General features: G+C 56.2%; 1 protein-coding gene across 1 annotated transcript; it reads right to left on the reverse strand.

Moving 5' to 3' along the window:
* Positions 1 to 2,889: 2,889 nt before the first annotated feature.
* Positions 2,890 to 14,689, reverse strand: HRH2 (histamine receptor H2). The gene is made up of 3 exons (XM_026063541.1): positions 14,572 to 14,689; positions 7,094 to 8,661; positions 2,890 to 2,999 (listed from the first exon to the last, which is right to left on the reverse strand). The coding sequence occupies exons 2-3, from the start codon at positions 8,194 to 8,196 to the stop codon at positions 2,981 to 2,983; spliced, it is 1,122 nt and encodes a 373-aa protein (XP_025919326.1). The 5' UTR covers positions 8,197 to 8,661; positions 14,572 to 14,689; the 3' UTR covers positions 2,890 to 2,980.
* Positions 14,690 to 23,809: the final 9,120 nt, after the last annotated feature.

Genomic DNA, 23,809 nt, shown 5'->3' on the forward strand with positions numbered 1-23,809 from the left:
CAGGACAGAGCAAGTCTAAAGAAATAAATCACTTTGTTTTTCTTCTAGATTAAATAGTTTTTTATAGTATTTACTACTTCTGCCCAGGCTCAGTGCACTAACACCCTGTTTTTGCAGTCTTTCCCCYGCCAGGGCAAAGGCAGGGTGCACGGCCCTGACCCTGGCGTGGAGCTCGGTGCCTCCCCGCGGCGCAGCGCTCGGGGTGCCCGGCTCCTTGCAGGGGGTACGGAGCAGGTTCAGAGAGGGGGGGCTTCCGTGGCGTGGATCCCGCGGGGCCGTCCAGTGGGTGCAGAGCGCTCCCATGCACAGACGCACGGGGCTGCCGCTGTGCCCTGTCCTCCTGCCCCATCACCTGCCCCTGTGCCAGGGCCCCTGCCCTCCCGTAAAGCTCTCGGGGAGGGCACTGGGGAGGGCAGTGACGTGCAAAGGGCCCTTCTCCCTGGTCCGTCCTTGCCCCAAGCCCTTTTCCTCCCAACCCGACCCACTGGGCTTTTCCCACCCACCGCCYGGCTCTGCTGTGGGGGTGAACGCCAGCTCTTGAACCCGGCTCCTCGGGCACTGCCCCGGGGGCGCGGGCGCGATGCTGGAGGTGTCGCAGCCCCCACGGGGTGGCAGGGGAAGCTCTTCTGCAGCTCCACCGATGGCTCTTCCAGCGCACGACCCTCCCGGGAGGAAACCTGGGCAGGTGGAGGCCTTTCCAGCCGTGCTCTGGGACGGGGCAAACGCTGTGTGCTGGGGTGGTGATCCTGGAGGAGAAGAGAGGCAGTTCAAAGGGTTTGCAGGGGGCGGGTGGCTCCCTTTTGCCCCCCTCTTGCTCCCTGGCGCGAGGGATGCTGCATGGAGACCCGTAGTGCCGGGGAAGGACTACGGCTGTGGTGCTGGGAGGATGCTCTCCGCAGAGCACTGTTGCACGGCTCTGCCGTTGGGTTAGAGCTCAACGGGCTCACGTAGCCTCGGCCCCCTCGGCTGACTGTTTTGTGGCTTTCCCTGCCTGCTCTTGTCCCCCGCGTGGGCCAGGTGGCGGYGGATGAATTGTCACCTCCAGGAACAGCTCGATGGGGACGGCCCTGCAGGGACCCCCGGGGCCGGCGGCACCCTGCTCCCAGGCGCTCCGTCTCCCCGCGGACCCTCTGCCCACCTCCGTGCACGGGCGCTGCAGGAAGGGGCCGGGGCGCGCTCGGCACCACAGCAGGCTCTGTCGGATAGGCGCCCCGTGCGGGATGATGTTTCCGCTCCCCGCCCCCATGGCGTGCAGAGGAAATCTGCGGTGGCGGCAGGACCTCACATCTGCAAACCTCTCCCCTCAACCGCTTCGCTTCAGCCTGCTGATCACATCAGCGATCTCTCTTGGCAGGGAAAGCTGGTATTTTGCCTCTACCTCATGGAAACTAGATGTGTTTTGGAAGATTCGTGCAGCATGAAGAGGGAAAGCGTGAAGCAGCAGAGCTGGAATCGGCTCCCCCCCCCACCCCTGCTTTCGGGCGATGCCGGGAGCGGAAATGACTSTGCCTTGTGCTGCCGGGGGGTGAGCACCGTCTCCCCCCTCCAGGAGGTTCACGACTGTAGTCGCCCCCAGGGCTTGGGGTTTTGCGCCTCTCCATCCCATGGTGCAGGGGTTGGGAACGCGGGGACCTCGCGTGGCCCTGCCCAGGTCACAGCACCGGCCGAGCTGCCTGTTCTCCTTTTCCCTCCCCATCTCCAGGGCGATTCACAGGGATCCCCTCGGAGGGGGCAGGCTGCTGCTCCRTGCCGGGACGTGGCTCCGGGCAGGGGGGCGAGAGCGTGGCCTTGCCCTGCTCGGGCACCGGCTCCCCGCCAGCTGCACTCACGCTCCTGAATTAGCATGCTGGGGCGGCTGGATGGATGAAGGCTGTGGCCCTCGGCTTCATCACGCGGGAAAGGGGCCCCCCTTCACAGCGCCATCGGGCGCCTGGCGGTGCCAGGGGCTGCCCTTCCCCAGCCGGCAGCCCGTGCCAGCCCCCGCGCACCGTGCCGCCTGCACGACCTGGGCCGCGGGGAGCCGTGCGCGGCGGGGAGCAGGGACAAGGGCACCTGCCGGCAGCACGCAGGCGACCTCATTTCTCTCCAGGGCACGGTCGATACGGGAGAGCCCGCGTTATCGGCGGGCAGCGTTTGAGGGAGAGCGTGCGGAGGTCAGGGTGACCTTGCCTGGCTCTCCCGGCGAAACGTTGCCGCAAGCGGCTCTCTGGGGAGCTGACAGACAKCCTCACAGGCAGCAGCGAGGGACTGCATCCTCCGGCCCCGCGCTGCCGGCGGGAGCGCGGCAATGCTGAATGCGGCGTCGGCCCCCTGCCCTGGGAGCCCTGCCAGGGTCGCCGCGAAAGCTGCCGGCAATTTCTGTAGGGCCGATGTCGGCTTGCATGAAAATGAGGCGTGCTAGAAACGTGCGCTCTGAGCGCGGCTGCCTCTGCAGTGCACCCAGGCAGCTCCCCGGCAGCGACCAGCGGCAGCGGGGGCAGCAAAGCGGAGCAGAGCGGCGAAGCCGGGCCGGGGAAGCTGCCCGCTGAGCGCTGCCCTGGCTCGCGCGCTGGTGGAGCGGGACCGGTGTTTCCCAGGGTGTCGCGGGACAGCCACATGACACCCACCGTCTCTAGCTGAAAATCCTGGAGCAGCTGAGGGGGGAGCAGGGCCCCCCCTGTGTCTGGGGCTGAGTTTGGGAGAGGAGAGCGGCTACACCTCTGATGGCATCACCCTCTGGACCAGGCACCCATTCGGACCGGGATGGGACAGGACGGCTGGGCYGGGGGAAATGCATCGGGTGCCCCTGCGCGGGGGTATCCGCCCCCTCCCATGCCGGTACCCGGAGGCTCGGCCCCGTACTCACCCTGCGGCCCCTGCCTCTGCCTCAGAGCTTCCCCCTGGGGAAAATCTAGCTTTGTCCTTGCAGGATTTCGGAAGAGGGCAGACAGGAGTCAAAGGCTGGGAGACGTGTGTCCTTGGGCGGCAGGCTGGCTGAGGCTTACAGGAAAGCGCCAGCGCTGGAAAGGGTTAAGTCGTGCATGAAGACATAATAAAAGAGAAAAAGAGAGAGAGAAAGAACATATTAGTGGGTCAGTGCCAGCAGGGATGAGCCCGCCAGGCTCCCGTTTTCGCTCCGCAGCTCTCCCACGTGCTCCCTGCCCTGATGTCTGCCCCTCTCAGCCCTGCCAAGGCCGGCGGCAGAGGAGGGCAGTCGGGGCGGGTGCGTTGGGGCTGGGAACGTGGCCGTTTCTGACTGGAACTGGCCTCTCTGTGCCCATACAGGTGTCTCCGAGCAYGACTTGATGCCTGCAGGAGAGCAACCCGGAGCCGCGTGCTCGGCCCTGGCTGCCACAGCTGCGCAGTTTTCTACCTGGTGGGTACCAGCTCGTGCTGAATGCTCCTTTTGCTCAGGCTTTTAACCTGTCTGGAGCTCTGTGAATGGTCTYGCAACCTAAAGCCATGCCCAGTGCTCAGCACAGTCCTCTTAAGAGTTGTGTCTCACCGCAGTCAAGCGGCAATGAGTTCCCGAGGTTAACCAGATGTTGTGCAAACAGCTGCTGTTTTCCGTTATCGTTTCGTTACTGGGGCAYGAATTGCTTTGCCTTTTTACAGCACCATGAGCAAAGAGAAGAAGCTGTCTCCCAGCACGCTGCCGTTTGGGCCTGTAGCCTCAACCCTACSTGGCCGCGACCCACAGAAGTGCCCCCAGCGCTTTAATGATTGCGTTGCCCCTTCTGTTTTCCAAAGGAGCGCCCYGCTCTGAGCTCCCCATCCCAGCTCTGGCACCCCAAGACTCACCGCAGTGCTTGAATACTCTCACTGCTTTTGCAGGCCTTTTCTCTATGCCTCATAACAGGAGAGCGGAAGGGGGAAGAGGTACCTATCATTTCTGTCTGAGCTTGGGGTGAAATTGGCTGCTGACCCTTTCACGCTCAGATGAATCCCGGGACCACCTTCTCCTGGTTGATCCAGCTCATCCAGCCATCCTACTGGCAGGGGAAGCGACCTGCTGGTTTATATATCTGACTCCAGAGAGAAGGGCTGGAAGGGGCCCCAGGCGAACCTTGGTACCATTTCCGTGCGAGCAGGCAAACACGTGGAACACAGAAAGCAGGAGCAATAGCAGATCATTCAGAGCTCAGGCGAACTCTTACCCAATCGCAAGCAGAAACCACAGTGGCGATGCTGTGTAGGATGGGAAAATGAGCGCTGGACTTAAAAAGGTCAAGAAAACCCCCCATGCCTGARTCTCCCCCCATCGCGTGTGCACGTGCCGGTATAGCGCCGGCTGACACCTGCCCTCCTCCCTCCGTGCTGGGCTCCCTTAGGAGCAAACCCAGATGGGAAGCTGAGTTATTTGTCCCTCTGGAAGAGGGTGGAAGCCGTTCCAAGTCTCTCACTGCTCTCCTTCAAATGCACCTGAGTGATGGGAAGGGKCTAAATCTGCCCCTTGGATCAGGCCAAGCGCCCTGACTCGGCCCCGTGGCTCCCTGGCCCTGTCCGAGCTCCGGTGCGGGAGGAGCYGTCTTCTGCCCTCCCCTGGGCTTCTGGCCGTGACTTCTGTGCGGGACCYGTCTCGGCAGCAGCACAGCTCTGCCTCCAGGGACCGGCTGCTCTTTGCTGTTGCGAGATACAGTTTGTCAGTAAATAAAATCCCACCTGGCCCTGCTAGAGGGACAGAGCAGGTCTCCTTCCACCAGCATCTGCTTTTAGCGCAGTTTACCTCCAGTTTGCCTGCCGGCCTGACTCCGCGTTTCCTTTCGATGGTCGGCAAACACCCCTGCCTCCGCGGGACGGGGCCGCAGCGCGGGAGCTGACCCCGGCAGCCAGCGGCGCAGAGCAGTCCCAGCGGACGGTCACTCCTCTTGCAGGTTGCTTCGCTGCTTTCCCTTTGCTTGTAGCCTTCCCCGCGGCTTAGCGAGATCCTCGACAGGGAGCTCCCTTCGGAGAGCGCCTCGAGGCCAGTTCTGCGGCCGGGCGGCCCACTGCGTGACGGGGGTCCCAAACGCAAACCCGGCGTTTCCAGAGGTGGCACGGCCTCTCGCTGCTGTGACCACGGCTCTCCGAGGAACGGCCGCGGCCCCGGGAAGCTGCTCACTAGCTGATTAGCCAACGCTGTCCGGAGGCAGCCACCTCCGTCACCTCCAGTGCCAGCACCGCTTCTGCAGGGGCYGAGCTGGGCCCCATCCCACCTGCAGCTGCGGCTCCTCCAGCAGCTCTGGCCTTGGCCCAGGGAACAGAAACATCTTTTCCTTCCGCCCCGCTCGTTATTCTCACTTTGCGATAAGGCGGCACTTCCCAAAGGTATCAACGTTTTACTTCTTTTCTCTCTTTCGGTTGCCATAGGGAAGTCCTGAGAGCCTGCTGCCTGCTGTCAGCTCTCCCCAGCCGTGTGCGGAGTCCCAGCGCACGAGCTCTCCCTGAACAGCCTCTTTGGCCAGGAGCTGCACTTTAGCGTGAGGAAACAGCACAGCTCTTTCTCTGTATGTTTGCAGAAGTATCGGTGTCACGCCAGACACATGCTCTCTCTAGGTATTTTTACACGCCTGCAACTATGTTTGCCAAATGTTGTACCTTTGAACACTTTATTATTTTCCTGGAAACTGTAAAGGGAGTCCCAGGATCTTGCAGTCTTATAGTTGTTTGCATTCACCCATCCCTGCATGTCTCCCAGAGCAGAGTTTTGCCCCTACCTAAGCTGCCCTCTCCCTTGGGATGAAGTCGCACCTGAGCGCCCAGGGGAAGCCTGGTGCAGACTGAGTCTTTTGGACGGCTCTGCCCTCCGGTCCACCCCCCGCTCTCTCCTTTCCACTGCTTGAGACTGTGCTTTGGTGGGGAAAGCAAGGGCACAYGCCGCAGGAGAGCATGAGCTCAGTGTCTCTGCTGGCACACTGGGAGGCGGGAGCAAAAGGACACCTTATCTACAGGATGGAAAGTTTCTGCGCTGTTTATCAGGCATTGCAAAAGGTTAGATTAAAGGCTTGGGAGCAGCAGTAGCTTGCACCACGGCGGAGAGCAGCCTCGTCCTCTCTCCTGAGGCTCAGGCTGGCAAATGCCTTTGGGCAAGGTGGTGTGAGCGCTGGCCCTGCTCTTSGGGGATGCGGGTGCCCAGGAGAGGACTGTGCCACAGCCTGGCGCAGGGCTCGCCCGTGTCACCCCGGCTTGGTGGGCTGCCCAGCCTGCTCCCACGTCCCACTGCCTGGGTACCCTCGCCCATGGGCTGCAGCCCTGGGACACCCCAGGAGGGCCCCGACCCCGGGAAGTGCTTGGGGTGATGCTGAGGGAACTTTTGGCTCTAACTTGCATGGCTATTTGCATTTCTAAAAACATTTGTCAACCTAATTTTGGCTATTCTTGCTTCTTTCCAGAGATGGGAACGGAACTTGCTGTTGGCTGAATTCACTGCCGAGGCAAAGCAACAGCTGAAATACAGAGGCTCCATAAGGAGGGTGCATGTCTTAGCCAAGAAGGGAACCCCCAGAACTGCTCAGGGTGACCACAGACGCGTTAACTCTCTACACCCCAGTGATGACACCGCGTTCCCCATGCCGTGCCGGGAGGTGCCCTTTCCTGAGTCCCCCACAGTGCTGATGTGTGCCCAGGCTTTGCTGGCCACCTGCCATCAGAGAGCAGGACACGACCAATGTGGAAGAGCAGCCGCCACTAACAGCTGCACCTGCATTTTGTAAAGCAGAACCTGAAGGCAAAGCTGTCCCCATCACACAGCAAAGCCAGGGACATTTTGTGCTTCCCTGAGGCGGTGGTGATGGCCTGGGTCAGTCGGGAAGCCCGGCCTGCCCTGCCACGTGCCAGCAGCTCCCCTTGCCAAACTCGCACAGCCGGACTGGTGCTACCTGTGCAGAGGGATGCAAACCGGGGCCCCGCTGACGCTGATGAATTGTTGAGTGGTTGTAAAGAGCAAGAGCTGCCTGGCCAAGGATTTCCTGCCGGGGCATCCAGCTCATTGCTTAACAGTAAAGATAGAAAAGTCCACATATAAAGGAAAGTCCAGATATAAAAGGAAGGTCCAGACAATGGGGGGTCCCCACCTCTGCCTTCCTCTCCGGGGACGGACTTACCACCAAACCCGCACCCATGAGAAACCTCTTACCTCTCAAGTGCTCTGTCAGCCAGCAAGATCCCCTTCCCGTTCTTCATCTCCAGTCTCAGAGACTTATCCTTCTGCCCGCCCAGGCCCTGCCGGCAGCCCCTGCCCCTGGGCTGGGCCTTGCGGAGGGGAGGCAGGCAGGAGCCCCTGCGGCCCCCCGTCTTGCAGCAGTGCAGCAAGTGCTGGTACGCCAGCCGGAAGTCCCTGTTGAGAGTGCCGTAGAGGATGGGGTTCAGGGCTGAGTTGACATAGCCCAGCCAGAGGACGATGGACATGGGTGTGCCTTTCACACTGCTGTCCCCCCACATCCCCCGGTAAGTGAACACTGTGAAATAGGGGAACCAGCACACAATGAATGCTCCCAAAACGACCGCGAGAGTCACCGTGGCTTTGTGCTCTTTCACGATGGGCGGCATGGGAGTGTTGCTGCTGCAGCACCACGTATGGTTTATCCTCTTGGCCTGCTCCCTCGCTATCTTCAATATTCTGTAGTAGGTGATGCACATGATGACCAAAGGGATATAGAAGGTGAACAAGGCAACCATGAGCCCATACACTAGGTTCACCTCCAGCTTGCACTCCTCGCTGCAGTTGGAGGCTGTGTTTTGCACTGCTGTCCCGTTGGTGTTCCAGCCCAGGTGGATCGGTAGGAAGGAGACCATCAGTGAAACCGCCCAGATAATGACCAAGCCCACAGTCACACGGGAGGGAGTGACCACCTGGCCGTAGCGGAGAGGGGTGGTGACTGCAAAGTAGCGGTCCAGGCTGATCATGAAGAGGTTGAGGATGGAAGCTGTGCACAGCATGACGTCCAGACTCATGTAGATGTTGCACAAAGTGCTGCCAAAGGGCCACTGATGGGTGAGTTCATAGAAGGCAGAGAATGGCAGCACCAGGAGGCTCAGCAACAGGTCAGTGATGGCCAAGGAGACAATGATGCAGTTTGTCAGGCTGCGGAGCCGACGATCAAAGATGACAGCCAGGCAGACAACGATGTTACCACAGAAAGTGAACACAGTGAGGATGGCAAGGAAGGACCCGACCAGCACCTGCAGGTGGAAGCCCATGGCTTCTGGAGGGCTTGTGAGGTTGTTGCATGGAGCCATAGTGCAGTGGCATGGATGGAGATGTCCTGCTCTCCCTGGCTACTTGGAATAAGCCTCTACCAAGAAGCTTTGGAGTGCTTTTCAAACCTACCCTGTGCCTACAACGACTCTGGAGAACATTACAGAGTCACTTCACATGCTCAACCTTGTATGCTAAGAATGACATAGTCTAGGGAAAGATGGAGGCCTGCAAATTGCTTGTGCTCATCGGCCCCACCTGGGAGCTCAGTGCTGCAGCTGATTCTCTGCAGCTGCTGTTGATGGGTTTCAGCTGCTCCCTTTTCCTCTCTTGCCTTTTCCTTTCCTTTGAGAGAAGAGTGGGGTCAGGTCCTGTGTGGTCTCACTCCTCTGTTGCTTTCTCTGTGCATTTGTGTTGGAAAAGTTAAGAAGGAAACTGGGCTACATGCCCACCCTGCTGGCAGTGCTTCAAACTGGGACAGAGGTTTGCTGCCTCCCAAGGAGAACCTGGAAAGACAAGGCCAAGTCAGAGCTACAGTGGGTGAAGGTCCTTCAAGCAGCCCCCCTCGGACCCCTTCTGGCTGCAGGTGCATCTGCTGCTTGCTGGGTGCTCAGCCCATTTAGACCTGAACTGGAAAGTCCTTTGGGAGTCAGGAACATCAGTCCCTGCCTGCCTCCCTTCTCCAGCCCCTGAGGGTGACTATGTAACTTATGGGCAGGATGTTTAAAGGCACTGGGTTCCTACAGGCTTGTGGTAAAAAGGGCACTGGGAGGACATGAGGAAAGAGTCTTTCCCCAGAATTTCTAAAGCTCGACTGTGCTGGTAAAACTAAGCACTTGCTTGCAAAATTTCACCTTAGTAATTGCATTTTGGGCAGTCCTTTGGCAGCCCATGCCTTGTGTTGGTCCCTTACGTCAGCACTGCTCTGGCTCACGCGGCCCGGAAAGGAAATCATTGCTTTGCTCTGCTCGGGCTCCTAAAAGGAAAGAGGAACCACTTTGCCAGTAATGAAATATCTCAGGGAGGAGATGACTAGAAACATTCCTTGCAGACTTATTTTTTATATCTATTTTCTGTCTGAACATAAAAACAAAAAGCTGTATTTTACAAGGGCAGAAACAACCTGGCAAACTCCTCTAACTTGCAAAAGGGGCTTTTAGCAACCGATAATGTTGGGTCTCCAGGACCACATTGCTGCTAGATTCAAAGGGCTCTCGGCTCCTGCATGACTGCAAGTGGCACCTGAGTCTGGAAGGCTCCCAAAGGGAAACTGAGGCACCCAAATGACAAGTGAGAGAGGGCACCAGAGACAATCTTAGGAGTCAGGACTGCCTGTCCCTGGCTCCTGCCATGGGGCTGCCGGTGCTCCTGGTGTGGCCTCACCTCCCTCGCCGTTCCTGGGCGAGGTGACTGGGGCTCGCCTGCCTCTGCCGCTGCGATTGCTCTGGGCGATGGTGTGGGAGGCCTGGCTGCCCCAGGATCCCCGCGGCGGGGAAGAGAAGCCCTCCCCGGGGAAAGGCTGCGGGTGAGGGAAGGGCTGATTCTCAGCAGGGCGCAACAGGCTGCTGGGACAGAGCAAATACAAGAAACTCCAGCCCTGGGAGAGGATAGAGGTGACATTTTAAGGTTAAACTCACTCTGCGAGAAAAAGACCGTGACATAGATCAGGCTGAAATCACCTGAAGAGTATTTGTGTTCAAGGTTGAAGGCACGTGGGCCAAGCAAGGCAGTATACCTGAGAGACTCCTGAGTAAATAACCACTGACTGCTGAGAACCGTGGGCTGGAAAGGTGGGGACGGGACCACTGGGATTAGAGAGGATACCTGCAGCCCTGCTCTTTCCCAGGGAACTGGAGACGAACGAGAAGTGATGAACCAGCCCACAGGAGGCAATCTGGTGAGCGGAGCAAACTCGCTATCAGATGGCGGTCCTCTGAGTCTGGGCACTGGGATTCAGCCTGCCTGGAGATGGATGCAACGCCTTCAGCCGCGGCAGGCACGTGCAGCGCGGCTCCTCGCCTCCTGCTGCAGCACAGGCTCTTGCCATGGAAAGCTCTTTGTTCGCGCACAAAAGAAGTGCGGAGCAAGCTGAGCGCTGCCTGCCCGCTGATGGCAGTGATGAGAACAGGTTGTTCTTAGAGAAGGGTATTTCCAAGTGAAAGGGATGTTTTTTCATTGCTCCCAATGTGCTGGAAATGGCAGGATAAATTATAGGGGGAGTGGCACACTCAGAAAATGCTGTGGGTGGATCACAGCCTCCTGTGTAGCTGCTTTGCCACACATCAACAACCTGCTCCTGCCACCAGCTCTTGCAGCGCACGTGGGCTCTCCTGGGCACTCAGCTCCAGAGCCGGTGGCTCACAGCGGTTCGGCTGCATCAGCGCGCTCRGCACCAGCCACAGATTGCGGGAATCTGCTGCTTTCCTGCGACTCCAACACCACGGAGAATYCCGGTTACACTGCCTGTGTCCAGAGGTGCTGGATGAGCCCATCACAGCACAGCATCCTCCTTCCCTGCCAGCACAGGGTTTGGACTTCAAGCCCCCTTGTATGGACTTGTATTTCACATCCCGCTGTGCAGTCAGCAGCCTTGGCAGCCCCAGGGCCTGCACTGCAGTCCCTGCCAGAAGTAGGTTCATTTCTTATTGCTTTTCTAATTAGTTCAGCGCAAGAAACGGGCACTTTCTTTTTTTCTTTCCTTAGGCGATCTCTCTTTTCTTTCCWTAAAACCCTTGGGAGTTTGCTCTTCCACAGGATGGAGCAGGACCTGCCGCCAGCCAGGCAGCCATGGGATGCAGCGCAGCAGCCTCGTGCTCAATCCTGGCAGGGCGCTTGCAAAAGCAAGACCCTCCCTGTGGCATGGGGTGAGCAGATGATCCCATATCCCCTGGCCAAATGATTGCATGGAAACCTTCCCCCAAATGATTGCAGTCTCCGTGCCTGGGCACGGCTTTGTGGGAAAAGCAGCCCAGAGAGCTGGCTGAGGAGCAGGGCCGCAGGGTCGGCCTGCTGCCGTCAGAAGCCTGGCACGGTGCAGTCCCCTGAAAAACATACCAAGTTCGGGGCTCTCGCCTGCCCCTTCCAGAGCATTGCTGCTCTGGTGACTGCACATCTGCCGCCTGTTCTCCGCTCATTTAACTCACGGCCACCTTTCACACAGTGCGGCTTCAGCTCCCATTGTATTTCGGTAGAACAGGTTTGTTTCCTCCTTGACCTATGCACGGAGCAGCTGTTTCCCTTGACAGCTGTTCTAGCAAAAGGCTAAAAAAAATCATGCTCTTGCAGCCCTGTCTCCTAAAGCAGCTTGTGCATTCACCTGCCTGGACCTGCTCCTGGTCAAAATCACCCCTGGCATGGAGGGACCAGAGCAGGGCAGCGCTTCTGGGAAGTCCTTCCAGCGCCTTTTCCAGTGGCGCTAGTACTCTGACGGATGCTCTCTCTTCTGTGAAAACTTGTCTGACACATCCTAAGATTGCATTTCTTTCCTTACAGCTATCCTGGGGTTGCCTGAAAGCCAGATATTTCTCCTGTGCTGTTTTCAACCGCTGAGTCCCAGCTTCAGGTAGCAATTTTTGCTGTTAATCCCTAAGCATATGAACTTCTGCCAAACCATTTCATTTCTGTCAATCTTCAGATCTTCTGGTTCTCCTCCTGTAGGATTTTTAGTCCCCCATTCAGTTTAAAACTTCTCCCAAGTTTCTCACCAATACATTTTCTTAGAGGACTCCTGGTTTTTTGAGCCCAGATTGCTAATGAAAGCCACTAAATAAAATTCATCTCAAGACTGATCTTTGAGGAGCTCCATTAAGAGCCTTCTCCAGAGCATTAATGATCCTTCCATTGTAATGTAATGTTATCTCCCATTAGGTAGTTCTTTAACTTCCTTACAATTCTTGTAGTAATTCCTGCCTTCTCCTGCCTGAATAGATATTTTCTGCTCTGTTGAAGACTGTGCACTTTGATCCACTGTGTTTCTGTTTAAAAYGTCTATTATCTCCTCTAGGGAGGGGGCTGTGATTCATATATGGTAAACTTCTGTTGCGTTTTATCCTCTTTTACTCCTACTCCTACTCCCCTGTCAACTCCATCCTTTCCTCGAGCATTGTTTGTTCCAGCGCTTTGTGCACTTTTGCAGCAGGGCTAATGGGAAGTAGTGCCTGTTTCTGCAGTACAGGTAATACATTTGTTGTTCTCCATTTATGTGCTTCCACTACTGGCACAATAGGTTTATTTAAAATCTGTGAAGAGCCTAGGTGCATCTGCACCACTGAAGGATGCAAGTGCAGAAGGAACGCTCAGGGAGCACTGAATGTGGCAGCCTGTCTTTGGGAAGTGTTCCTGCAACCTGAAAGGCCACAGACAGTGACAGTCGGTGGACTCAGGACAAGCCCCGCGTTAAGTGTTTTAGCTCCGTTCTGGGGGCCGGGTGGCTCTGCTCTCAGGCAGACCCTCTCTGCCTCCTGCTTTAGCAAGTTTTTGAGCAAAGTGCTGGCACAAGTCAGTCAGGAACAAAACAAATTCCCCGGCCTTGCAGCACTTGCAGCAAAGTGTCAGCAGCTTTTTCTAAAATTATGTTTGAGTGCTTCCAAAGATTAAACATCTGGGCACTCTGCGCATGGTGCTTCAGGCCGGGCTGTGCGGCACAGAGGAAGGGAGGGAAAGAAAGCGGCTCTGGTCTGAAAGAGGATGTCTGTGGTCTGATGGCGGGAGCGGGAAGGGACGGGAGCAGCAGGGACCTTTGCAAACGGGCTGTTTCCACCCTGCTGCCAGAGCCGTGAGCCTGTCTCACAAGTGGAAAAGGCCAAATTTGCCAGAATCGAGGCTCGAGGACTATGTGAGAAGGAACAAGTGTGCGAGCAGCACACAAACTAGCTTGCCCTGCCGTCTGTGGGGGGCTTTGCTGAGGCTGTGGGGTCGTTTCTGGTTTATGTCTGAGCAGCCTTTTTGGAAGATCCCTCCTCCCCGCACTGTCCGTCCGGCTCCGCGTCCCCTGGCATCCCTGTGCACCACTTTCCCGCGCCTCGGCGAACGCCACTGCTGAACTCTGCTGCCTTTTCTCCCTCTCTTCCTTGCAGGCGCGTGCCTCCCCGCCGCTCCCCGCGGCAGTGCTGCCCGCCCGCAGAGCGCCCATCCGCGCCGGGCGCCCCGAGCCCTCCTTCGGGTGCGGAGAGGGGACGCGGCACACGCGCAGTCGCGGCTCCGCTAGTCCGAGCCCCCTCTAAAACTCTGGGCACCGCTGGGGCTGCGGGGGGACACCGGGGTCCCCCGTGGCTGCAGTTCCCCAGCAGCTTTGCCCCTGCCCCGCGGGTTTGCCCTGCAGCCCTGTGCTCTCTGCGTCCTGCTCCCAGCCTGACCCTGTCCCCGCTCACCCCCAGGAAGCCAGGCACATAAAAGCGCAACGCGGGAAAAGGCAGGAACGAAATACTCCGACTTGCCCAGTTGTTTCCTCCTGATAAAGATGCGTCGGCCRGCTCCGAGGGTCTCCTTCGGAGCGCTGGTGTGGGGGATATCAGGCTCTGAGTGACACCCGGCGGCAACTGCTGCCCATGGGGTGAGCGGAGGGGCCGGGGGAGCAGGACGCAGCCCCCTCCCCATCGGGGGCTGCCTGCCCTCCGTACGCTCCCGGGGGGAAGGTCCTGGCTAGACRGGGGGCTCTGCAGGTAAGAGAGACTTCAGGGCGCCTGAACACAGAGAGAGCAGAGATACGCGGAAACCAACAGCCAGCATCTGAAAAGTTTCCTCTGCAAAGGTTTCACGAGAAAGGTGAAACTGAAAATGCAGGTGCGGGGCTCACGGGCGCTGCTGGAGCAGCAGGAGTTACCGCACAAGTCCTTGGATTCTCCTTCCTGCCCTAAACAAGCCCCCTGGCCGGCGGCACAGCCRGTCGCACCACTCACACCCTTTCACATGGCTCCGGAGGCCGCCGCGAGAGCCAGCCCTGGGCGAGACGGGGCTGTGCYGGCACCCAGCCCTGCGGGGCCGCCGTGCCCCTGGCCGGGGCCACCCGTGCCCCGCAGACCCCAGCTGGCTGCTGCAGCGCCGAGGGAAGGGAAACAGCCCGGGCAGCTCCGTGCAGAAGTTGGCTTGGCAGCCAACCTCGCGGAGAGGTCGCTGCTCCGCTCCTGCAACTGCTTGGGCAGGGCAGGGCGCTGCCTTCGTTCCCTTCCTCGTCCCACTGATCTCCTGGCTCCATCGGTCCCCACCAAGTCCCCAAACTGCACTCTGCTCCGGCCAGGGTGGGAGAGACGCGGCGCGAGGGTCTGCTGAGCGACAGCCTTGCTCTGACCCAAGGTGGCCCAGCGCGGGGTGCTCAGCACACCCCCGGCTGCGGCAAGGACCCCCAGACCCCTGAGATCTCACCTGCGCAGTGATTTACCAGTGTAACAACCAGCAGAAGAATAAAGCAAAAGCTTTACCTGGGAAGGGTCCCCACGGCCGCGCAGAGCAGGTGGGAGCCCTTCTCGGCGGTGCTTCCTCCAAGTTTCAGCTCGGGCGCCCGGCTCGGCTGGGGAGGCGCGAGCGAGTGCGCGGCTAGCGGCGGCTGCCTGCCTGCCTGCCTGCCTGCGCTCAGCAATATCCAGGCAGCGTGGTGACTGCAACATGAGTCAGACCACAAGTGGGTGGGACCAGAGCTGAGACCTCAGGCATGGAGGTTATCATCCGGCAAATTTGAAACGCTGAGAAGGAGCTGCGCTCTGGGCACGTGGCGTGGGGGACCGTGCTGAGCTGCGCCAGGCAGAGAGAGGGGCTGAGGGYGACTTCTGCCTCCTGCTGCAGCTCCCTCGTGTGCTGCCAGCGCCTTCCTTGTGAGCGTGAAGGCTTTGGGGTCCTCGCTGCTTGCTCGCCACGTGGAAAGACCTGAACAGGTCTCCGCAGCAGGCACACGCTTGCCTGCTAGAAGGAGGTCTGAAGCTGTGACTTTCTCTAAGCTGTGACCATCTCTAAGATGGCTCAGAAACCACAGAGAGGATCAAGGCTCTCTGGCTGCACTGGGAAAAGATAAGGAAAAGGGGGATTATCTGCAAAGTGTGAGCTGGGAATTGGAGCCCGGCTGGCAGGGTGCAAATTTGCTCCTTTTGCAACTCGAGGCAACTCACGCCCTGGGAGCAGGAGAGGCTCCTGCTGCAGGGCCAGCGCTGGTGGTGCAGACATGTGCCAGCAAGCAAAGGCTCCGTGTACTCTGTGCCAGTGGCAGGGACCATCCGGTGCCGGTCATCTTTCCTGCAAGGCTGCACTGGCCTGTGCCGGAAATTGCCCTCTGCATRTGCGATGGCAGGGAGGAACTGGGACAAATGACAAACAGGCAGTGGAAACCTTTCGTGTCTCTCAGATCTATCATCTGTGGGTTTCAATGCACTGTGCAAATATCAGCTGCCAGGAYAGCTGTGCAAGAAGCTGTTTCCCCTTTAAGGTCTCCCTCTAGAGCGGAGCCTGTCCCCAGTCAAAAGGAGAGCTCTGTCGGAGCGTGGCCCCACTGGCATGGCGTGGCCCAGGGACAGCAACCCTGGCAGCAATGCGCTGAGAGCAAGGTGCTTCAGTCCCCTCCCGCCACCCTCGAGTCCYCGACCAAACAGCCAGGGACTGACTTATGTATGGCTCTGCCAGGGGGACGTGGCCCCTGGGCTCCCCGAGCTGGAGCGAGCTGGAGCCTCCTGCTAGGTCAGCCCGGCTGAGACCTCTCCACACCCCGCGCCGAAACTGCGAGCGTGTCACAGCCTCCCTCTCAGTCAAACGGGGATGCTGGTGGCACCGGCACATAGAGCAAAGTGGCTTTGATGTGTTTATCTGCACACACCAAAGCAGAGATCTAACTTTAATAAGCTTATGAACTGCTGAAGCTCGAGAGCCTTCCTGCTGCTCTGCAGTCCTTTGAGGTGTCCGCACACGGGAGACGTGAAGTGGCTGCTGCACACTGCGTAAGCAGCCAGCCTGCGCGGCATGGAGCAGAGAGCCACTGCTATGGGACCTCTCCCTTTATACAAGTTTCAAATCTGCTCAGGAATGTCCTTGCAAGCTAAAATTGTTGTTGTGTTGATTTATGCTAAGGCCTGCCCCTTGGCTCTCTTCTAGGAGGGATCTTTTGTCTGGAAATCTTTGGAAGGGAAGTGTGATGGAGGAATAATTGCCTCTGGTTATCGATGATGCATCACTCCCTTGCCCTAATCCTTTCCAACAGATTTAATGGGTGCACTAGGCTGCCGTACTCAGTGTCCAGACTCAGTGTCACGCTGCCACAGCTGCACAGCTCCCTGGAGCCGAGGAGCTACCTGTGCACAATCCCCTCTGCACCGTGCAAATCTGCCAGCTCCTCTGAGGACACTCTGGGGACGCGTCATGTGGCCACACAGTGCACAGTGACAGAGACACGGCCCATGGGGCCAGGCTGCCGGGTCTGTCCCCAGCTGAAATCCCTCGGCCCCAGCTCTGCAGAAGGCTGTTGCATGCCGGATGCTGGTGATGCAGCACCGGAGCAGCCCTGGGGTTGCAGGGCTGTCTGGAGTGTCAGACGCAGGGAAAGGGGATTCCCACTTCGTGTGGAAATCCAGCACTTCTGCAGTCTCCTGACCGCAGGAGATGCCGGCAATCTGACCTTGTGTAATGACTGTGTGGTTATAAAGCTCCTGAGGGGCCTCTGGGGCTGGTGTGCYGAACCTGAGTTAACTGCAGAACATAGCGCTGGAGATGTGAGAAGTGCAGCCTGCACGAGCCATGCGGCGAGGTGCAGCGAAGAAGTTGGTCCTAGAACCCAGAGCTGCTGTGCAGGAGGCATTGCTGCTGGCAAACGCTGCTGTGCACTGCGCATCTGCAGGAGCAACCTGGGAAGCGGCAAACATAATACCCGGAGAGCTCRAGTCTGGAAAACATCAGTGGTGACAAGCTTCACACGAGAAAGAGGCATTTGGGAGTCATCAGACCTCGYGGCTGACCCACCATGTGTCTGGGCAGTGCAGCCGCCTCTGTGTAATCAGTGTGCYGGGGTCTGCAGGTCTGCGCAGAGCACAGAGCAACTGCAGAAACTCATAAATTGGGACAATCCCCAAGTAGGCTTTGCTGAGCAGTGGAGTGATTAATGAGTCAGGAAATGGAAAGGATGGGCCTTCAGAGGTCTTGCATCTGCGTGCGTATGTATAAAGCAGCAGCTATTAAAGGCCTCAACAATGCTGGAAGTTGGGTTGCTGGGAAAGTGCAAGGGAAGCCATGGAAAGGCTGGGACRCCAGAAATAGGGATATGAGATTTGGCAAACACAGGAGCTCCTGCAAAACCCTGGGTGATGACAGCTGTGTCCAGAGAGGCAGCCAACATGGGAGATGCCTGGCACGACCGCATGTGGCAGCTCAGCTCCCAGAAGGGCTTGGAGGTGCTGTTCTCCACTTCTCTCTCCAGCACAGGCTGGATTTGGAAAAGTCAAAAGTTGAGGGATGGAGGGCGAGGGAAGGAGCTGGGCGCCAAGGTCCCCATTGCCTGGACTCGTGCCCTACCCTGGGCACAGGGCTGCCTGCCCTGGACGTTGCGTGAGCAGAAGAGGTGCAGGAGCAAGGAGAAGGGGGCTCTAAGGGAAGGGAYGTGTGCCGCAGCCTCCTCTGGCCGGGTCTGCGAYGCACCTGGGAAGAGACAGCCTGTGGCTCGAAGCTGCTGCTTGAGTCCCTGCCAGGAGGTCAGCGACCACGGTGTGAGAAGCAGAGCCAGCAGYAGCAGAGTTTTGTCAGGAAGGCTGAAATTACCTAGAAAACAACGCTTCTGGGGCACGGAGCAACTGCTCAGGAGCAGCAGGCGCTGGCAGACTGTGCGCTGGGCAGTGTAAGTTGTGACGGGCTGGAGGGGAGTCCCGCTGGCTTTAAAGACACGAATGTAAACTCTGGCAACAGACCCTGGGATCGGAAAAAGGAACAAGTGCTGGAGTTGTTTCCTTTGGAAAAATCAAAGCTAAAAATCCACAGAAAGGTCCTGACCTGGTCACAGAGCCTGGATAGAYGGGAGAGGCCAGTAGCTTACCCACATTATCAGAGCACTTGATTTCCACTTGATATATGATAAAAATAAAAGACAGAGACTTCCCAGATTTGCAAAGTGCTGGGTAATTTCTTTTTCTTCTTCTTTTTTTTTTTTTTAACCAATACATTCCAGTGAAAACCCAGTCCTGGAAAAATGCTAAACAACAACAGAAATCTCTGATTTTCCCTGCTTGGGGATGTGAAAGATCCCCCATACTTGTGGGAAATAATAAATATCCCAAGGAAAGGACTTGTGAAACAGCCTCAGTGAGTCCAACACCAGGGTCCAGCCCACTCAGCTCAGTCGTGCAAAGAAACGCTCTGTGCGAACAGATCCGGCCAGCTCCCCCTGACAGTGTGAGACCCGCGCTGGTTTGTGGCTGGGGTCCAGAGCAATATCCTGTCAGAAAAATCTTGCTCGCATGTGCGTATTTGGACTGCCATAAATATCAGCTATTCCAGGGATATCTCTGTCCAAAGGCATTTTTCTGGGACACGGCCAGCGCATCCTGGAGAGCAAAAGGGTGCTCAGGCCTTTCCCTCCTCCTCCACTGCTGGTGCCGGGGAGGCTGAGCAGGGCCCCGTCTGCAGGAGGGCAGGCAGTGACGTAGGGGGAAGCTTTCTTAAGTTTCTCTTAAGTGCAGAGTGAGGGTGTTAAAGGTTTATTTCCAGGTTGCTGGTCTATTTGTGTTACACAAAACTCTCCAGGACTGGTGGGTCCTTCTGTCTTATGCATCCTACAGATAGTTTTGAAGGAAGAGGCTTAAGAGTAAGCGGATGCAGATTGCTTGTGATCAAACTGGTGTGTGGATGGCTTGAAGCCTGTGCAGCACAGGGTTCCCATCCAGGCTTCCTGGGAAACTTCCAGCCCTGGGACCATCTTTGGGAAGCTGAGGGTTGAGGACTGTTTTCCCGTACCTTGTCCAAGGGCTAGGGAGGGTCTGAATGCAGCTGTTCCCAGCAATATGGTGATAAATTAAAACTTTATGGCAGGCAGAGAGCAGGCTCCCCCATACAGGGAGTACGTATGACTCCTGTAGAGGGTTTCTCATCTCTTTGATGCACTGTAAAGAGCAAGAGGAAAGCCTGAGGTCCGTGGGAGGCTGCGACAGCCCTGCCCCATCGGACCACAAGGCTCGGAGGCGAGTGTGAGCGTTTGTACAGCGCACACAGATCAGCCCATGTGCAAGAAGCATTCCCAGAAAGTGAGCAACAGACTATGGCTTTGAAAAATGGTTTGTTTTTTTTTAAAATAGGCTTTTTCATTAAACCTGCTGAATGCAATCATCAATGTCCTTGTTTGCCTGATGAATGTTTAATCCTGCTCCGAACACTGCTGAGATCACAGCCAGGGTGATATCTGGTGGCAGCAGCTGAATTCTGGGCTATGCAAAGCTGTTCCTATCTCTGGGTACGGAGGAGGACAAGCTGCTGGCTGCTCCTGGTCCAGCAGCAGGGCAGGAGGATGGGATGCTCCAGGCTGTGGTGGTGGTCCCAGGCTGTTCAGATACCTGCAGTGTTTTGGGGCTCTCTGTCAGGATGGCTGGCCAGTTTTTGTAGGTATCAGCTGTTCTGTTTCAGCTTCAGACTGGTGAAGTCTGGTCCACATATCTATGTGCCTGCCCTGAGGCTGTTTTGGTGTTTGGGGCCCACCTCGTTCCACCAAAAGCCTCTCTGCCCAAGTCCCAGCGCTCCCACAGTGCTTTCTTGCAAAGCTGGTGAGAGGCTCTGTGGCTGGGCAGCGGGCGCAAGCGAGAGGATTAACGAAACGCTTGCTGGCAGTGTGACCATGAAGGTGCCGGCGAGGAGCACAGGGCGGAGGTGCAGGCGTTGCGCAGGTGGGCTGTGGGTGTGGGCCGACATCCCCCCAGGGGCTGCGCTGGGGACCGTGCTGTCGTCACCTTCATCAAGAAGAGGATCCTTCTGCCCTGACTCAGAGTATGTTAATGTCATCCATAACACGTGGGACTTCTTGCAGTCCCAGGCTTGATCCTGGCTGATACCAGGCTCCTTGTCTTCTGTATGTAGGAGGACCTGGAGCACCTACCAGTAGGAGCAAAGCCAACTACTGACCTTCTTCAGGGAGATCTTAATAGCTGAAAAGCTCCATGGGAGAGAAATAGAAATGATAGAGGCCTGCAGGTTATGTCCTATGAGGAAAGACTGAAGGGATTTTGAAGGGGCAGAGATGATAACCTTCAGATATTTCCAGTTTTGCCGCAAGGAGGGAGCGTAGGAGTTTCCTACTCCTGAGAACAGAAGAATTGGCAAGGGCTTAAATTGCAAAAACTAAGATTAGTTCAAGCTTATTCATCATAAAGAGAGTCACATACTGAAAAGAATTGCTTAAGGAGGTTTAGGTTGGACAAACCTCTCAGTAAATGGTTTAGGTAGCAGTGATCTTACCAGGGGGCACAGTTTGGGCTGGAAACGTTAAGGAAACCCACTTCATAGCACTTGGTACTTGGAGTAGACCCACCAGGCTGTGGTCAGCGTGTACAGCTGGCCAGGAAGGAGGACGATCTCTCCTTAGAGCACAGAAGGCTGTGTACTGGGTGCAGACAGTAACACTGCACTTCCCAGGACTCAGCATGGGACTGGAGAACCTGCAGAACGCATTGCCAGCAGCACATGCGTGACCACCCCTACAGTGCTTTCACCTCTTTAGTATATACGGTCCATACGTGCCACGAGTTTCTGCCAACCRTCAACACTGGAAAGGCTGCAGCAGCTCAGAGCTAACGATCTGGCGTCCAACAATAGTCACCTATGAAAAATGTATAAGCATGTGGCGAAACTTCCACAGAATGTTCCCCTGCAAACTGCAAGCTGAGACTTGTCACAGGCGCTTGGTTACAGCCACACTTGCAAAAGAAAGCAGCCTCTTGCTGTGCTAAGGATGAGCTCTCGCCAGGTAGACTGGTAAGACCCTGTCCTGCCTGATTTGGGAGGTATGAGAGCTGACCTGGTGATGAAAGAAATTCCCAAATATTTCTTTCTCTTACACAGCCTGGAATAAGGCCAAACACGTAGGACTGGAAACTCTCTCCAGACAATTAATTATTGCAGACAGACAATTTGTTAAGCAAGAGAGGCTTTTAATTTGTAAGAGCTCATCTATTCTTATTGTATCTTTTAAATTGAAGGAAGTAGGGTTGATCAAAATAGACTTGGAATAGAAGATTTTAATTTACGGGCTATGTTTGATGCGCTGACAAAAATAGGAAGCAGCCTTCTGAGAAGAGCATGCTCTCCCCAAAATCTGACTGTAGTCTGCAGAGAGTGCTCAAGAACAATTCAATTAATTACAAATATGCTTGAAAATCTTTTAGCAAAATTCAACTGGACTTGCTTGGAAAAGGCAGGACTGTCTCTTTGCTAATTGCTGCCCAGGCGCTGATTCCCTGCCTGCGGGGCTCTCGCTGTCACAGCATGGGATGCCCGGTGTGGAGGCAAGGCTGCCAAGGTTTGGGACAGGGCAGGTAGCGGTAAGCTAAGGCAAATCCCAACGGTGCTGACCCCACTCCTATTTCTTTGCTGTCCATGTCCCTGCTGGATATAGCCTATGATTTCATCTAGATTTCTGGGGTGAGACCTTTCTTTTTATTCTGTGTTTGTACAACACTCCACAGAGGGTCCTGCTCCAGGGATGGGAGCTCTGACAATGCAGATAATGCTCCCCAACTCAGGATGCTCCAGCTGGTTGGTGTGGGGGGGGTCCCAAAGTTGCTTGTGTGGTGTTGCAGAACACAATGTCATCAGAGCCCCGTTTTCACATGTATGAAACCAGCTCTTCTCTTGTAAGAAGTAATGAACCTGCAGGCATAAATCTGGACCTAGGCAAAATATTCTGCCTCCTCAGAAGCCCTGCCTGAAGCTGAGGAAGTCACATCAGTCTTTTAGCAAGAGAAAAGTTATTAAATGTAAGTGTGCCTTGTGCTTCCATAGTCCCACTGAAGAAACCGTGGTTCTGTGACCCAGGAACGTATGGGAAGCCTCATCAAATTTGGGTTATGCAAAGGATGGGAGAAAGGACAGTGCAATTTCATTGGTGGTGTGGCAGGGCTGGTGTGCACGCTCGTGCAGGGTCCCGGCCAGCCTGCTCTGCTGTGTCCCTGCAGCCTGGTGTAGCGACTTCTTTCGCCTTGTCCTTTGCCTAGACCCCATGGCTGGCCCCCAACGTGCGAGGTGCTCAGTGAGGGAAGCGTAAGAGAGCCCAGGAAAGACACTCAGACAAAACTCTCATGTTTTTCCCAGTGCTGAGCTGAGTGCAGAGATTTGAGGACTCTGTCATTTGTGGTGGAGAGCGAGCAGAGCAGCACTGGCAGAGAGCAGGCTGCAGGGGCAGGCGTCAGCACCAGGGGCCAGTCTTGCGCCCATCCAAGTGTGTGTCCTGGAAGCAGCTGGACTTGAACAGCAGACAGAGCTGATTCCCATGCATTGCCCTTGCGAATACCCAGGCTCAAGGTCACCCCGGCACTGCTCGTGTCCTGTTTTTTGCGATGTGATGTTGGAAGGGCAGTGGCTTCCTGCAGCATCTCCCCACACGACTCTTGCCCCGAGCTGCCGCACAGCTCTGCTCGAGATGGGGACAGCACGCACACCCTGCTGCTCTGCCCGGGGGAGGCTGTCCCAGGGCTCACCATGCCCCGCATTAGCTTGGGAGGGCACATGGGGCATGCCTGGCTCTGCTGCCCCGGTTGGCCACCTAGCTGCCAACAGAGGAGCTGGAGCTCATGTAGCAGAGGGAATTGCACAGGGAGCATTTCCAGTTTAGCATCTTTTCATCAGAAAAACATGGGTTCTTCAAAGCCGACAGCCTGCGTAGAAAAGGATGAGTTTTGACCGGTTCTCCTTATTGCACTTGTTCTTTTGAAGTACCTATATTTAGAAATCTTTGTGAAGTCTCACTCTGGCACTTTTCAAAGTAGAATGGTTCATTTTTTTTGCTTTGAAACAACTTATTTAGAAATTTGTGCTCATCTGCAGCATAACAAGTAGGTTGGACATTAGAAAAGGCTGGAAATGGAAGTGAAATGACCCCTTCTGTCATTTAGAATAACTAATTATAAAATATATTGAGATCCCAGCTTTCCCAACTTTCCCAGTTCAAGATGGGAATCACTTTTTTTTAAGGCTGTGCATGGAAGCCATTTCTTGTCTAATTTAAAAATTACATGAAATAGCYACTAACTGGAAATTAAATGCTGCTTTCTTTACAAGATGAGAGACTTTCCCAAAATGATGCATTGCTCCTCAAGGACTGCAGGTCCGTTGAGAATAAGCTTGCTGTGGAGATGGTATTGGATGTCTTGAGGAGAGGAGCCAGCCCTCAGGCAATTCAATTGGAAGCAGAATCAACTTTGTTTACTTCAGTTTAAGAAATAATAATCTGCAATGAAGTGAAGGCAAAAGGGAAAATGGATAGAAATTGAATTAGAGCTGTGCTTGTTCCATTATTCCCCTGCAGCTCTCTACATGCTGAACCCCCGGCCAGGCCCAGCCTGCTTTCCTGCCACATCTGAAGCTGGCCTTGCAAGGCAGAGATAGGTGTTATGGGGGGGGGGTAGTGCTATGGGGGTGCACGTTTCTTGCAGGGAGGGTGAGAAATTCAAAAGTAATTTGCTCCAAATAAACAAAACAGGACCACTGGTGGAATAT

This window comes from Apteryx rowi, unplaced genomic scaffold (assembly GCF_003343035.1).
Source record: "Apteryx rowi isolate R43461 unplaced genomic scaffold, aptRow1 scaffold_2, whole genome shotgun sequence".
NCBI lineage: Eukaryota > Metazoa > Chordata > Aves > Apterygiformes > Apterygidae > Apteryx > Apteryx rowi.

Excerpts from the sequence above, each read along its gene's own strand:
- HRH2 (XM_026063541.1), bottom strand. The coding sequence starts at position 8,196 with ATGGCTCCATGCAACAACCTCACAAGCCCTCCAGAAGCCATGGGCTTC.